A 16,989-nucleotide genomic window follows, 5' to 3' on the forward strand; every position below is an offset into this window, starting at 1 on the left:
CCAGCCATGGTTCCAATACATAAAGGAAGTGCCTCTTGTGGTGAAAAGAGCAAACACCGTATATTGTCCATAATAGATAAAGTTGAACTTCTGAAAAAACTCAACACTGTGAGAAGTTTAACTCTGCTTAGTTGTTAGTTAGTTATTTTGGTTTTTAGGAGCATTAGCAACTAAGGCCATATTGCTCCGGGATATGCGGTGGTCATTCCCTGACCTTTCCGCATCCTCTGTATTTGGTGGTGACGGGCTCGAACCCTGGTCTAATCAAGAAGCATGTGCTACGCACTTCTGCTCCTTCCCACCTGGCTATGGAGGTGCCTTCAGCTTAGTTGTAAATTCCAGCAAATTCTCTCAGTTCATCTTATTTTAGTAGAGCAGGCCCTCATTATAATGTAGTTCGTTTTACGCTGTTCTTATATTATAACCTGTATCTGACTATAACGCTGTCACAAATCACTATAACGTTCTTTTACAGATTGTATTTTTGGCAAATTTAGCGAAATTGTTTCATTTGATGGAGTCGACAGCTTGAAAATAAATAGCAAAACAGCATTAAAACGTTTCCCACACTGACTTGAGAAATATTCCCACGCTCAGTGAAATTTTCTTGCATGCTAATTTAATTGCAGTACAGTGACTTGTTACGTAGTTCCGAGACGAACATTTTAAAAAATGATCAAGTATATTGCTTGTAATATTTACGTTATATGCATTTATCCGAAGTCTAGTCATCACTCGGTACAGCATTAGACATTGTGCGCAACGGACAGTTTACTCGAACATTGTATCATAATTAAAGCAACTAATGCAGTTACATTTTCGAAGAGTTAATAATGGCGGATAAGAATGAAAAAGCAACAAAGTCTGGCAGCAGTACGAAGACTATAAATGTAAGAAACGGAATGAATTTGAAAATTAAATTAGACGTTTTGAAGCAAATCGATTCCGGTCAATGACAAGCGGATGTGTGCCATAATTTAGGTTGTTTGTTATTTGTTATTTGGTTTTTAGGAGCATTAGGAACTAAGGCCATATTGCTCCGGGGATATGCGGCGGTCATTCCCTGACCTTTCCGCATCCTCCGTATTTGGTGGTGATGGGCTCGAACCCCGGTCTAATCAAGAAGCGTGTGCTACGCACTGCTGCTCCTGCCCACCTGGCTACAGAGGTGCCTTATAATTTAGGACTGGCAAGTTTAATTGTACAAACAATTATAAAAAATAAAGAATTAATTTTAGCAGCAGGAAAGACTGCGGTTCCACTGCAAGCAACTAGGGCTAGGCCGCTATTAGGATGGAAATGGAGAGATTTTAACCAATTTTATTGAAGATAATAGCCAATGCAGAATTCAGTTAAGTTAAATGTTATAAGAGAGAGAGAGAGAGAGAGAGAGAGAGAGAGAGTTTGTTTGTTATTTGGTTTTTAGGAGCATTAGCAACTAAGGCCATATTGCTCCGGGATATGCAGTGGTCATTCCCTGACTTTTCCACATCCTCCGTATTTGGTGGTGATGGGCTCGAACCCCGGTCTAATCAAGAAGCGTGTGCTTCGCACTGCTGCTCCTTCCCACCTGGCTACGGAGGCGCCAGAGAGAGAGAGATTAGCCTGTATGATGATCTGAAGAAAACTCACCTAAAAAAAAAAAAAAAAAAAAAAATGTTGAACCATTTAAAGCTAGTAACGGCTGGTTAAATAGATTTAAAATCCAGGGAGAAACCAAAAGTGCAGATCAAGCAGCCGAAACTTTCAAAAAAAAAACTTGTTAAAATTATTGAAGATGGATATTATGTGTTATACTTCTCAACAATTTTTTTAACTTAGATGAAGCAGGACTTTTTTGGAAAAGAATGCCTAAAAGAAGTTTCATATTGAAAGAAGAAAAAAAAAAAAAACACATGCCAGGTTTCAAATCGGCGAAGGAACGGTTGACTTTATTGTTAGGTGGTAACGCTGCGGGGGATTTAAAATTAAAACTCCTTTTAGTTTACCAGGAAGAGAGCCAAAGTACAACCCAAATTCGACACATTTTTCATGACTTTAATTGGAATTTAAAGTTTAATTTTGATACGTAAGTAGTTACGTATGTATACGTATATACGTTTTTGTATATATAAAATATTTGAATATTAAATATTTTGACTGACATTTGTGCATCTTTTCACTACAGTTTATTATTAATTAGGAAATATCTTATGACAAAGACCAAAACTCACAAATACATGTTACCTTAGGGGAATTCAGCACTCGCTTAATGTGGATTCACTTAGCTCTCTGTTTTTCCAGAACGAATTATCAACATTAAGCGGGCGTCACCTGTAATTTTCTTTTAGCCATTCCTTTTTAGATTTTTTTTTTTTTACAACACACGTACAAACTTGAGGAAAAACACAACATGCTAATGAACTTGTTTTCACAAAATCTCTAACAATTCTGACAAACTTATTGCGATGTTTGAGAGTTTATTTCATCGCAATTAGTTTTATTGCAGTGCTCGCCGTGTGTGCAATAAACTAATTACAAATGATCTTCATATGTATGCTGTAATAGCATCACACGTATGTGGCCGACACAGCTTCTCAAGAAATAAAGTATGGGCTATGTCTGCCACACATATGCGACACAAAAAGAGACTTTTTTTTTTTAGATATTTTTATTTTAGAATTACTAATCAAATTATTGGCTAAATATTTTTTGGCCCCTGGGGAATTTAAACTAGCTTGGCAGTCAACTGGTTAGTTATTGGGTAAACTGTATTTGTTAAAATAACCACCGGTGATCCGGCAAACTCACTAATCCGGCACCCCACAGGTCACAACGTTGCCCAATTAGTGAAGGTCGACCTGTAATACAATTACATATGATCTACATAAATAGCATACAATTAACCGATAATCAGCCTTACCATTTTCAAATTTTAATTTTGCCAGTCTATGCAGAGTATCTGGCTGCTCCTCAGGTACTGATGACGAAACTAAAGGGTGCTGTGCACTGCCAGATTTCTGATGGGTCGACACAGTTTCACTGCTTGAAATGTTATTCCAATGCTGTGGTTCAATACTCTGTGTTGTGAACATATTAGATGCATCTGTTGGAAATTCCCACTGTGACTGTCGAGTTTGCTCATTGAAGTAAAAGTATCTCTTGTGTTCCCTGTATGGTAAGGTAGTAGGAAAGGAATAAAAAAAAAAAAAAAAAAAATGAAAAATACAAAACCATAATTTTTTTTATATAATGAATCAATATTTGCTGAAATGTAAAAAAATAAAATTAATAATGCAAATCATACTTAAGAGGTTTGAATGGCTTGCCTCAAAAAATGTTAACACCAGTTCAATTTTATGTAATAAAATTATTATTTTATATTAATAATACATCTATATTTTACAATGTTTTTATAAAGACAACAGGACACAAAGAAGACAGAAATAATGAAGGGTATATTTCTTATATACCCTTGATCTTATACACTTTTCATTATGTGCACTAAAAGGAAAGCTGAAATGAAAATACAATGAAAATACAAACAGGTTAATCATTAAACATAACTGAATTTTGGATTTTTACAAAAAAAAAAAAAAAAAAAAAAAAAAATTAAATATATATATATATATATATATCATTTATGAAACAAACAAACAATACTGAAATGCAAGATGTGTGAATGGAAAGATGGGAAAAGTGTCCCAGATCAGATTAATGCCATCAAATTACTGACTGATTAAACATTACATCAGTCAGTAAAATAATTACAATTTTACTTTTGGCTTACTATGAATACTTTTATTGTACTATATTTTACTTTATACACTCTTATTCAATATCCTTATCTTGCATACGATGTAATTATATATATATAACTGTAAAAATAATAAGTTAGGAGAAAGAAGGAAACAGGAAAAGTAGAGAAAAAGATGACTGTGAACATAAGAATTGGCATATGTTCATGGCTTGCACTGCTTCTAATGGGCAACAGCCAGGAAAGCAAAGTGCTGGGGATTTCAAGGACTGGTGGGAATCATCATGGAACAAGTAAATACATGAGCTGTGTTAGAGTAACTAAGAGTAATAACAGGCACATGTATACTTGTATCTACACCAATGCTAGAAGTATAGTAAATAAATTTGATGTGCTGGTCAAGACATCAAAGGTAGATACTGTTGGAATATCAGAGACATGGTGTCACACAGATATAAGCAGTGCAGATTTGGAATGTGGGGAGTACAATGTGTACAGAAAGGATAGGAAGGGAGGAGGAGTTACGCTGTTAGTTAAGAAACACAAAATCTAAGGAAGTGCACTCAGCTGACATGGTTGGACAGTGCGATGTTAAGTCAGTTTGGTGTAACATAAGCAATTGAAAAGCAAAGATGACATTAGGAATCTGTTATAGTTCGAAGGATTCTGATGAATACAATAAACAATTGTACAGAGAAAGAGTGGGCAAGTAAATCAGAATGTCTTATAACGGGGGATTTTAAATTTTCCAGATATTGACTGGAACTTGTGGGTTGGTCACTCACAGACTAGCAAGACCTTTGTGAATTTACTGGTTGATTGTTTTCTACAGCAGAATGTTTGAGAGGCAACCAGAGGGAGTAATACTTTTGACCTGATTTATCAGCAGTGATTATTCATGCATCAAGAATTTGCAGATAAAGGAACCAGTAGGTGGCAGTGATCACAGTGTAGTTATTTGGGATTTACTTAAAGATGTAACTACATTAGGGATAAATGGAAGGGTTTTTGCTTTCGTAAAAGTGATACGGTGGTCTCGGACAAGTTTTAAATTCTGCACGGAGAGACCAACTGATGATGTTACCAACATTAAATACTAAATGGGAAGCATTCAAAGGATTAATTCTGGAAGATACAGTACTAGGCTTTTCAAATCAATTAAGAAATACTGTTCAGGGTTTAGGCCTAAATGGATGTTAGATGAACTAATGAGATTCGTGGCACAGAATAAAAATGCATTGGATACATATAAATTATCATGCGATACAGAAGCCTATGTAGATATAAACTAATCTGTAATCAAGTCACAAAGGAGGTTCTGCCAGCGAAGGTGGATTACGAGAAATCTTGGGCTAAGAGTGCAAAGAAAAATAGCAAAGACTTCTTTACTTACAGAAACTCTGGAAGGAAGGAGATGAATCAGATAAGTACACTTGACATCGATGGTTTGACTGTTGATTAGGGTTACCATCAGTCCTTTTTTAACAGGATTTGTCTGGATTTTTTGTCTAAAATTTTTGTCCGGGTGGATTTTTATAAATTTGTCTAAATGTCCGGATTTACGCCATATAATATATGGCGTATATTTCGCCATACGCAATATTATACGCCATTTTTTTATGCAAGCTCGACGAAAACTACTGAGTTACGTTATACACAATCTTGGTTTAGAGAGTAGATAACACGTGAAGATCAGATGGTGTGCTAGAAAAAGATATATAAATTACAGGAATTACAGCATGCCAAATAAATATTGACGGTTAGAGTGACTGTTTTCTTTAGAAATTGATTGCAGCATATGAAAACGTGGATTTGAGCTGTGTGCACACCAAATTGATCAAAAGTTGCATACTGTCGACTAAATTTGGTATACTTATCAACGATCCAATCAAGAGGCAGACGCTAGTTTATTTAATATCAAAGTTTACCTTTTTTTAAAATACTGTTTTTTACTTTAATTACAAAAATATTTATTATCCGTCTTTATACCTGTAGGTATTTTTCTGCAATTAGGTTAGTTTAGTTGTGAATGTAAAACATAACCTAATTTTAATAAAATTTATGCTTCACTACTTACAATAAAAAATTATTATTATTTCAATTATAAAAATTCATATTATAAAGACTATACTTCCCCTAAAATGCCTAAAAGGAAGTGCATGTTTACAGAAGAGATGAAAAACAAATTTCCATGTTTTGTATCTGGCCGAGAGGAATGGGAAGCTGAATGTAAAGTTTGCATATGTTTCAGTAGCCAATAAAGGGGTTGTGATTTGAAGCATCACATTGAAACTGAGAAGCACAAGAAAGCAGTTCAAGGTGAGGCCTCTTCGGGAAAGGTTACAGATTTTTTTGTCAAAGCTATCGGTAAAATAAAATATGATCTGGCTGCTGCAGAGGGTACCATTGCTTTTCACATTGTTAAACATCATAGTAGTTACAAATCAATGGATTGCACAACTGTCATGTTAAAAAATGTATTTTTTGATTCTGAGATAGCAAAAAGATTTTCCTGTGCTAGACCCAAGCCATTGTAAACTTTGTACTTGCAAATCATTCTCTTAATGTTACTGTAAAAACTTTAAAAGAAAATAAAATTGCATACTGTGGGATCTCAACTGATGAAAGTAATCATGGTTCTGAAAAAAAATCTTCCCATTAATTATTCAGTATTTTGATGTAAATGAAGGAGGGTTACAAACAAAATTAATTGAATTACAGAAGATGCCTAACGAGACTGCAGATACCATTTCTATGTATGTTAAAGAAACTCTTGAAAAAAAATGGTTTGCGTGAAAAATGTATTGCATTCACTGGGGACAATTGCAATACAATGTTTGGAGGAGTGAGACGAAATGAAGAAGGGAATAATGTCTTTGCAAAATTAAAGAAACTGTTGCATAACAAGACTTTGATTGGAGTGGGCTGCCCTGCACATATTTTGAACAATTGTCTTCAGAATGCAGCAGAACTTTGGGAAGTTGATGTAGAGAACGTTGTTTTTAAAATTTACCAGTATTTTCATAATTATACAGTCCGGACTGAAGAGCTTATTAATTCTGTAAAAGGTATTTTGTTTTTGCAGTACAATTTCAAACATATGTCATGCATTGATTTTTGAGAGGCAATATTTGAGAGGCAATCCAGAGCTATTGAAAGAAATAATTTCTCAAGACAAATATGAATGTACTAATCCGAAACATCAGTAAATGTGGTTTACATTATCTTTATTTTATTATTTGCATAATATATTTGTCCTCTTTTTTAATACAAGATGAATTTTTTGTCCTCTTTTATTCGCCCCAAAACTTGTAAATGTCCTCTTTTTATGAGTGCAGAAGATGGTAACCCTTGATCCTGCTCAGGTAGGTGACAAACTGAATAAGTATTTTGCCTCTACATTCATGAATCAGGAATTCTGTAAGGAAGTGGAGGACAGAAGCTTAATCTCTAAAAGGGAGCTAAACAATTTGATTTGTAATAACTGGAGCAAGTGGACGAGAAATTAATGAAGTTAAATATAAGAAAGGCACCTGGGATATATCCATTATATTAAAGACAGCAGCAAAGGAAGTAAGTAAACACTTTGCCATAATTATGAGAGTATCCTTGAACTCAGAGGTCTCCATGGACTGGAGATGTGCAAATGTATCCCAATTCATAAAGGAGATCAAAGGGTAACACAAGTAATTACAGACCTGTTAGTTTAACTTCTGTTCAGGGGAAAATAATGGAGTCACTGGTTAAAGAAGCATTGCAGGATCATCTAGACAAGAATGCAGTAATAATTAAGGCACAGTGTGGTTTGTCAGGGGGAAGGGTTGTTTAACCAATTTGATTGGGTACTATGACGTGGTCACAAAGGAACTGGATGCAAAAAATAATTTTGATATCATATACTGGGATTTCAGGAAAGCTTTTGATACTATTACACATGAAAAACTTCTGTACAAATTGGAGCAGTATGGCATTAAGGGCAAGTTGCTAAAATGGATAAAAGGTTGGTTGAGTGGGAGAAGACAGGGAGTAGTAATAAACGGACACTGCCGTTCATGGACTAATGTTATTAGTGGAGTCCCACTGGGTTCAGAGTTGGGCCCACTGTTGTTTTGCATATTTATCAATGACATGATGAAGGTGGTATATCAGGTTTAATGTCCAAGTTTGCAGATGATACAAAGGTTGGCAGAGTTGTTAATGACAGCAGTGAGAGTATGCTTCTGTAACAGGATACAGAAAAGTTGGGCAGATGGGCTGAGAAGTGGAAACTGAAGTTTAACCTTGACAAATGCAAAGTACTGCATATATGGGTAGCAGTAACCCGAGAGAAACATACCAACTGTACGATACTACACTCAGGATAATGGACAATGGAAGAAGAAAAAAAAAAAAAGAGTCAGATATGAAGTTTTCTGAGCAGTGCAGGATTTGTCAATGATATACAGGAATTTTGCTAGCAGGGTTGTTGTTGTTGTTACTTAGTTTTTAGGAGCATTAGCAACTAAGGACATATTGCTCTGGAGATGCGGTGGTCATTCCCTGACCTTTCTGCATCCTCCATATTTGGTGGTCACGGGATCAAACCCTGGTCTAATTGAGAAGCGTGTGCAATGCACTGCTGCTCTTGCCCACCTGGCTACGGAAGTACCTGCTAGCAGGGATAAGGACGTGATTGTCCCCTTGTACAGGTTTGGAGGCCAAATTTTAGGAGGTACAGTTGCTTGAGCAAGTACAGAAGGGCAACAAGACTGGTGAGGGGGAACAAAGGGGTGCTCTTATCAAGAAAGGTTTAAGTTCTGCAGAATGCAGCATCTGGAGACTAGGCACCTGCGAGGTAATCTGGAGGTGTTTAAGGAATGGTTTAAGCAGACTCCATGTTGATGGTATTCTTCCTCTTGCTCAGATTACGAACCCCACGGACATAAATTCAAATTGAAGAAAGGAGAGAAAGTTGTAGAACAGATGTGCAGAAATTTGCCTTTAGCCAGCAAGTAGTTGATTGCTTCCATCTGTCGTTGTGGAAGTTGATAGCTTAAATAAATCCGAGAAAAAACTGGACAAACTTTTGGAATGAATGGATGGGTGAAATGGGAAGTGGTTTTTTTTGGTTGATAGTGAATAAGCTTGCTTTCCTGCATTATATGCCTCTACTAATGCTAATATTCCAGATATCACTGTTAATTATCCTGCAAACAAGAAAAATGCAGGAATCGGGTTATTTACAGGTTATTTATATACACATGCATATTATATACATGTCACATACAATTATTCACAGGTGCTTTCCTCCAATCAGGAACAGTTTCTGGCTTCGTGACATTGAAACTTCATCTAGAATCCAACTACGAATGCATGCTACCGGTTTTTTGCAGCAGTGCTAATGTTATCAACAGTCTGGCACCCAGTTGCATGCATTCATTGAAGTATGTAGATTTTTCAATTTGCATGTCACTTGACAATAGGTCTAAAAGGATTTTACTTTCAAAAATTAAAAGTCTTTAATATTAAAAAAAAAAAAAAAAATGAATTGCATTGAAAAAGACTGAAAATAAATGTTGCATCAAAAAAATGAACAACTCTGAATTATTTCTTACTGAAGTTTAAAACTGCACATGAACAGTGTTACTTAGACATCAATGCCTAGAGGAGCAACACTTATTGTGTTCCAGTGATGGGCTAACTGCTTTTTATGAACTTTGGATCCTATACTCTTTTGTAAACTAAACCTGCAAAATTGTTGATTTATTAACTGCCTAAACAATCACAATAATTTTTGATGGTGTTTAAGAAGAATAATTTTTATTTGAATATTTAAATAAAAATGATTCAGCAAAAGAAGATTCTACGACTATAAAGTTGAGCTGATCCATGAATCCTAACTGGATGTGGAAGAATGGAAGACAAAGGAGAAGCATACATATTCTTATATGCATATGTCAGTTGTCCTCAACATTGTTAAACATAAGAGTATTTAACAAATCCATGAATCCACTTAAGAATTGTCATAAAGACTGTTTTGGTAGGTAACATTTCCATCACATTACTTAGCCATAACGTAAAATTAGATCTAAAAATCTAATTGAAAGCAGTAAAAATATTGACAAGACAGAACAAAATTTCAAAATTATCCCAATAATCTGTACTGTTGATCTATTCAAACAGAATTTAAATAAAAAATATGTAAAATTTTGCAAGCCAAAATTAAAAATGGCCTGGACAAACATTTTTTAGATAATAATAAAAAATAAATAAATAACATAAAATAAAAAATATATATAAATTGCAATTTGCAGACATCCACATGCTAAAATCAATGAATCATATACAGCCACTGCCCGATTTACATAAGGGTTGCGTTCCGCGAAACTCTATGCAAGTCGAATTTTATGTAAGTAGGAATTTCCCAAAATGCTTATGCAGCACTTGCAACTGTGTGTGCTGAATTTGATTGAAGCAAAAAAGAAATGTTCGATGAACATCTAAACAGAATTATTTATTCAATTTTTTTTATCTCATGTGCAGGAAAAATTACAAAAGTGCACAAAATTACAAACTTCAAAATTATAAAATTAAAAAAGAGAGAGGAGACAGGCATAATGTCAGCAAGTTTTACCTTTCGAGCATCGTTGCCAGAATTAACTCTCTAGCTGATAAGCATGCTGCTGAAGTTGAGGGCTGTGGAGATTTAGAAGTGGTTTTTTCCAACACATCAAAAAATTTTTCTACGGCTGCAGAATTGGCACTGGCGACTTTACTGCATACTTTAATGTTTTGGAAATCAGTGCGATGCTTGAACCTATAAAACCATCCATTGCTTGCCACAAACTTAGCTTGGGGTACACCATACTTATCCTTAATATCTTCATAAATACTTCTTGCTTTTGCTTGAATGGCCATTGGACTTAGGGGTACTTGCTTCTGAATCTGATTTTCCATCCATATTATTAATAGCTTTTCCATCTTCGACATAGCACCTGCCTGAATGCTGTTTTGTGATCACTGTTGATCTTAAATGCATTGTTCCTTTAACATGTTCTTTTTATACGTGCACTGTCCCTTAAAACAGTATTAACTGTTGAAGCAGTGAAACCTGATCCCGTGCAATAAATGACAAACTTTATCATGCTCCGTACTTCTTAATTAATCATCTTCATTTCTAAATCAATTTTGTTTCTTTTCCTATTACTGCCAGCATTTGCATTTTCCGTTGATCCCTTTCCCTTCACCATTGTAATAAGTAAATAGGAATGAAGAGAAGATTCTGAAAATTTATTTGTGTTTTTATATAATTGAAGGTTTCAGTGAAGGGGAACTCATTTAACCATAATACTGTAACATAAAGTGCAAATTGTTTTTATTGTTTTATGGTAGCGACCTCCAGAAATGTGTTTTTGGAAAATATCACAATGGTGTTCAAAATTGACTTTTATAACAAAACATATGATAACGATGAAAGTGTAGTGCAATTTCCATTATAAAAATTTACCTTTTAGGGAGATAAACAGTTTAGTTATATACCGAAAATTTCAACTTTCAACTCTGAGCTCTTGGAAGGAATTATCAAAAAAAGTGTTTTGGGTTCACATTACGATATTTTCATGATACCTCCATTTATTTCTACAGAATGCAGAATACGTTTCCACAATTTTTTTTAAGTTTGCACAGACTGGCAAAAACTTATGCAAATTCAAATTTCTGTAAGTCAAGTATTACGTAAGCTGGGGAGTTCCTGTAATTTATATCTTTTAGACTACCTGACTGTCATCTTACTTTTTTTGCATTAAACACTACAAGAAAAAGAGCTATTAAAAAAAAAAAGGCCATGGCTTTTTAATTATTTATTTACTGCAATGTATGTATGTATGTATGCAGAGGTTTTTTTTGTACAAAAATAGGTGCCGGTACTCATTCTTTGCTATTGGGAATATTTGAAAATTAAAAGGATATGAAAAGTACTCTAATCCCCCCCCCCCTAATATTTTTGTAGTAATTTTTTTTTTAGAATAAGAACAAGAAATTAAGTATATTAACACAGTTTATTAATCATAAATTTATTATTCAAATTTTTTTTTTTTTTTTTTTTATGTGAACCCCAAACACGAGAGGTATTAGAACCTATTGTACTTCGTACCGTGCTTGGGTTTGAGGTTAAGAAGACGAAAGAAGATATTTGTTGACATTGGACTTGAACTTCTGTAGATTGTAATTTTCAGGAAATACGTATGAAGGAAGGTTGTTCCAGAAAACGGCAGTTGAATGAATAAATGAGGAAGATGAAAAGTTGGTTCTGTGGGTTTGAAGTTGGACAGTAAATGGATGTTGGCTGGTGGCGGCACGTGTTCGGACTGTTTTGAAAGAGAGAGCAGGAATTATAGAAGCCAATTCAGAAGAACAGTGCCCATGGAAGTATCTGTAAAAGAGGCATGCAGCAGAAACAGTGCGTCTATGAGAAAGCGAGTGGAGAGACTCTGTTAGAGATGAATCATTAATTAACCTAACTGCCCTCTTCTGAATGGAATCAAGAAGCCGGAGAGAGGTTTTGGGAGCACCACCCCAGATATGGGAACAATATTCCATGGCAGGGCGAATTTGCGATTTATACAGGGTGAGCAGCTGTTTGGAAGAAAAGTAACGCCTAGAGCGAAAGAGAAAACCAAGTTTTTTAGATGCAGAGGAAGCAATATTTGTAATGTGCTTGTGCCAAGAGAGATTAGAAGTCAGGGTAATCCCCAAAAGAGATATATCATTTTGCCTAGAAATCGGAGTGTCACTAAAGATAAGCATAGGAGTAGAAGAATCCTTTTTGCGAGATATAAGACAAGACTGAGTTTTAGAAGGGTTGAAATCAACTAAGTTGTCTTTGCCCCACTGGAGAATTACCTGAAGATCGGTATTTAAGGAATTGGTAGCAGATTTTCGAGAAGTTGAAGCTGATTGAGCAGGAAAATTTCTCAAAATGGTAAGTTGAATGCAATGTGCTATCATCGGCAAAACTATGGATAGGATTTCCAGTCAATGGAAGAAGGTCATTGATATATAAGAGGAAAAGAGTGGGGGAAAGAACTGAACCTTGGGGGCCACCGGCATTAGTGGAGAAGTTAGAAGACAGAGAGCCATCTACCATCACCCTCAGTGAGCGATCAGAGAGAAAACTAGATAACCAATTACTAAAAACAGTTGGCAAACCATACGATGGAAGCTTGTTTAGAAGACCTTTATGCCAAACACGATCAAAAGCCTTTGAGATGTCAAGAGCAACTACTTGTGTTTCACCGAACCTTTCCATTGAATTAGTCCATAAATGGGTAACATAAGCCAGAATATCTCCAGTGGATCGACACTGACGGAATCCATACTGGTGATCGTTGATCAGACGGAAGGTTTCTAGGTAGTTTAAGACTTGGCGGTTAATTGATTTCTCCATTACTTTAGAAAGAGTAGAAGTAATTGCAATGGGACGATAATTGGATGGGAGGGATTTGTCACCCTTTTTAGGAACTGGCTGGATATCAGCAAATTTCCAAGCAGAAGGAAAAACACCTTTGGAATAAGAAAGTGAAAAAAGGCGGCAAAGAACAGGAGTAAGTTCAGGAGCACAGGTTTTGAGAACAAGTGGAGAAATACCATCAGGACCTGGAGCTTTCTTAGTATCAAGTTTCATCAAAATCCTTCTGATATCCTTTTGACGGAAGACCACAGGAGGCATTGAATGGAGCGTGTTGGGAATGGTGGGAGGTGTTTTACCAAGATCATTAATACATGAGCTGGAAGAAAAATGGGATGCTAGCAGGTCAGCTTTATCCTTGGCTGAAGTGGCAACAGAACCATCTGGTTTGGTTTGTTTGTTGTTTGTTTGTTTGTATTTTATTGGTGCATCAGCAACTGAGGTTATAATGCGACCATCTGGTTTGGACAGAGGTGGGAGCAAAGATGGGCAAAAGTTGCGGCCAATAGCTTTGGCAAGAGACCAGAATGCTCGGCTACCATTAGGGCAAGAAGCAAGTTTTCTACTCTTAACCTGTTCAAACTCTAGTTTGGACTGGTTAATAACTGCTTTACAACTGTTGCAAGCTTTGGTGTAGGCAGAAAATGAAACTGAAGAATTAGAAACAAACCAATTACGATATGCAACATTCTTCTCTTGGACAGCCTTAGCACATTTATTGGAAAACTAAGATTTAGATAAAGGACGAGATTTTAAAGTGGAGTGTGGGATAAAGGATTCCATTCCTGCAAGATAATTTCACTGACACGATCTGAGCAAACGTTGACATCAGAAGTTTTGAAACAGTAATCCGACCAAGGAAAAGAAGAAAAGAAGTCTCGCAGGTCATCCCATTTTGCATTCTTGTAATGCCAAACAACACGTGGTTGGGAATAGCCATGAGATAAAGGTTCCATTGGAGAAGAGACAATCACCAAGTTGTGATCTAAAGGACCTATCACTTCGACTGTGTACTTAGAAGGGTTGTTTGTGAGAAAAAGATCAAGCATATTGGCTGTATGATTAGGATTGTCCGGTATTCTTGTAGGTAAATGAACAATCTGTGCTAGGTCATTAGTAATTGCAAAAGCCTCAGCATCTCGACCTGCTGGGTCGGTGTGACTAGAAAACGGAAGCCAGCTGGAGTTGTGAACATTAAAATCACCAAGGAAAATTACTTCACTGTTAGGAAAGTTGGACTGGAGAAAGTCAAGTTGCAAAGAGAGGAAGTCAAAGAGCTCTAAGTGATTAGTGGAGTTGGGAGAACGGTAGAGACAACAGATGAATTTGACACAATGAGGTAGAGAGATTTTAAGCCAGAGAAGATCAAAGAGAGGAGATTCCAAATTGCCAAGTCTCTGACAGGGAATATCAGAACGGACATATGCACAAGTACCACCTTTGAGGCGAAAGGAATCATACAGAGAATAATTTGGTCATCTGAGATGAGCAGTAGATGAATCAACCGATAACTGAGATTCTGTCAGAAAAAGTACATGGGGTTTGGCAGACTGCAAGTGGAAATGGACATCGTTGAGATTAGAATTGAGACCACGTATATTTGTGAAATGAATTAGGAAGTCCTTGGGAGGTTTAGATCTTTTCGCAGATAAGCTTGCTCTATTAGTTTGACAATTCATGGTGTATTCAATAGTAAGGAAAAGTAGGTGGGACATGCTGTATGAAGTAATGAAATTTTTGGATATGGCGTACATGTGGTAAGAATATACTCAGATCCTTGACATAACGTGGCCTCGACAATGCTCCCCGCATACACACTACTCGGACTCCCTCCAGTCACTATCTGGCAGAGTAGAGGTAGCAAGATTATACACTAGCTGATCCGGAAGCTTCCTAGAGAGTTACCAATAGGTTCAGTCCGGTGTACTAACTAGCGGCCGGCCTGCGAACACCGTTTTAGAGCTGTACCCTCGAAATGTAAGGAATATTGGATCTCGCCACGACGTTCATCATAACCTCAAAAGTCATCAATCATACTGCATGATGAAAGTGATAGGGAAGGGTTGACCGGAACTTAGCTCTAGAGACTAAACATGGGTTCCACCATTTCAAGCCTCCAATAAGCAAAGTGGTGGTATTTCACCGGTTGATGAGAGTCGTCTACCACCTAGTACTGCCTGGTAACATAGAGGGGCGGCGTTCCTCCATGTGGTGTGTGCGCCACACCTAGATCCCTGCTTACGTTGGTTCACACCTAGGTGGTCACCCACCATTTACTTGTGCATGGAGGTTATACCCAGGATAACTAACAGTCCCACCATCGTGAAGGTGCAAGCAGAGGATTTGGCTGTCACAGACCGTCCGGACTTCGCCGAAATTGAGTCCACTTGACTTGAGTGTCACCCGAATATCAGTTCCATCAGCGTTTTAGACTCCCAGATAGCAAGTATAGCTTGTCTGGCATATCTGAGAGAATGTCTGTGACGACCTCAAGGACCTCAAGTATATAAAAAATAAGTAAAATGTGAGTAAAATAAGTAAAAATAATTTCATAATAAAGTTTTTGTAGAATATTCCAAATTTTTATTAAGTTCTCATCCGACAGGCACCCTATGCAGACTTCTTTTCCTGCTCTTTGTATCGGTTGCTGAATGACGCTTTCGAAGCAGCCACGAATCAACATATTTTGCTGGATTGCAGCAGGTCAGCGCACAGCCCACAATTTTAATTTTAAGAAACAGTGAAGAAGCTGTTTTTGTCATCAATGAAGCGCTGGTTGGTGATCAGATTTATTTCTGAAAATCCTTGTTCACATTCACTCGATGAAATTGGTATCGTACTCAGAGCGTTCATCAAATGCTTCAATTCTTCAGAAACCTTCTTATCAATTAGGTTTCCCCGAAATCCACAAATTGTATTTAACTCTAATTGACAATTTTCTACCTTTATTTTCACCAAATGCCAACAATTCATGTTTAGAAGGTTTAGTTACATCGTTTTCTTTCTCTCGTCATCAGTATTGTCACTAGTTCTTAAATTTAAATTTTTTTCTTTTCTTTTCTTTTCTTTTTTTTTTTTTTTTTTTTTTTTGAAACTGTCCAAAGTATTGGTATCATTCGGATATTCAGATAAAGTAAAGTGTAGCACTTCTGCGAAATAACAGATGATTATTTATGGGGTAAAAGAAAATTACTTTTCTAATTCTCGAACGGGGCGCTTATTTTTTATTATCGAAAGAATTTTCTCATTAAATGTTTTGTTCAGTAAATGTAATTGTGTATTGTACTTAATTAAATTTTTGAATATTTTCAATTTTACTTTTAAATGCAATAAGATATCGAAAATGTAACACACTAAAGAACCTTTGAATTTTTTTGAACATGGCCCCGGTACTGGAAAAGACTGGACACCACTGCAGTAAAAGGTGGGCCAGAGCCCATTGGGAATACCCCTTGAACTGCTCGCTCTTGACCAGCGCGACTTCTCCGTATGTGGGACAGGTGGTCGGATAGGTTTTACTGGGTACCGCTAAGTTTTACAATACTAATCACTTTAACTCTTTTAATTCGCGCAGCAGCACTAATTGCCTAAATTGGCTGAAGGCCAGAAATGCTAACAATGACTGAGTTAATTCTCTCCTAATCCGTTCGCTATATGAAAATTTTCTTCCCTAAACCGAAGCTATTTTAAATGTGTACTTCCAAGGGGAATTCAAAATAATTAAACAGAGGTCCGACTGAGTAATTTAGAATTATAAAAATGGTTATACAGTTTTAGAAAATATCTTAACAATAGACAGTAAAAAATG

At 36.2% G+C, this 16,989-nt stretch overlaps 1 protein-coding gene across 1 annotated transcript in view; it reads right to left on the bottom strand.

Annotated features, from left to right (window-relative positions):
• Positions 1-16,989, bottom strand: part of LOC150077384 (uncharacterized) — a 389,065-nt gene that overhangs the window by 60,646 nt on the left and 311,430 nt on the right. Inside the window, exon 13 of the mRNA XM_090385883.1 lies at positions 2,903-3,150. Within this exon, the coding sequence (XP_090242009.1) occupies positions 2,903-3,150 (248 nt within the window). The remainder of the gene's footprint in view (positions 1-2,902; positions 3,151-16,989) is intronic.

The sequence above is a fragment of the Mastigoproctus giganteus genome, chromosome 12 (assembly GCF_048544385.1).
Source record: "Mastigoproctus giganteus isolate SK-2022 chromosome 12, ASM4854438v1, whole genome shotgun sequence".
Classification (NCBI taxonomy): Eukaryota; Metazoa; Arthropoda; class Arachnida; order Uropygi; family Thelyphonidae; genus Mastigoproctus; species Mastigoproctus giganteus.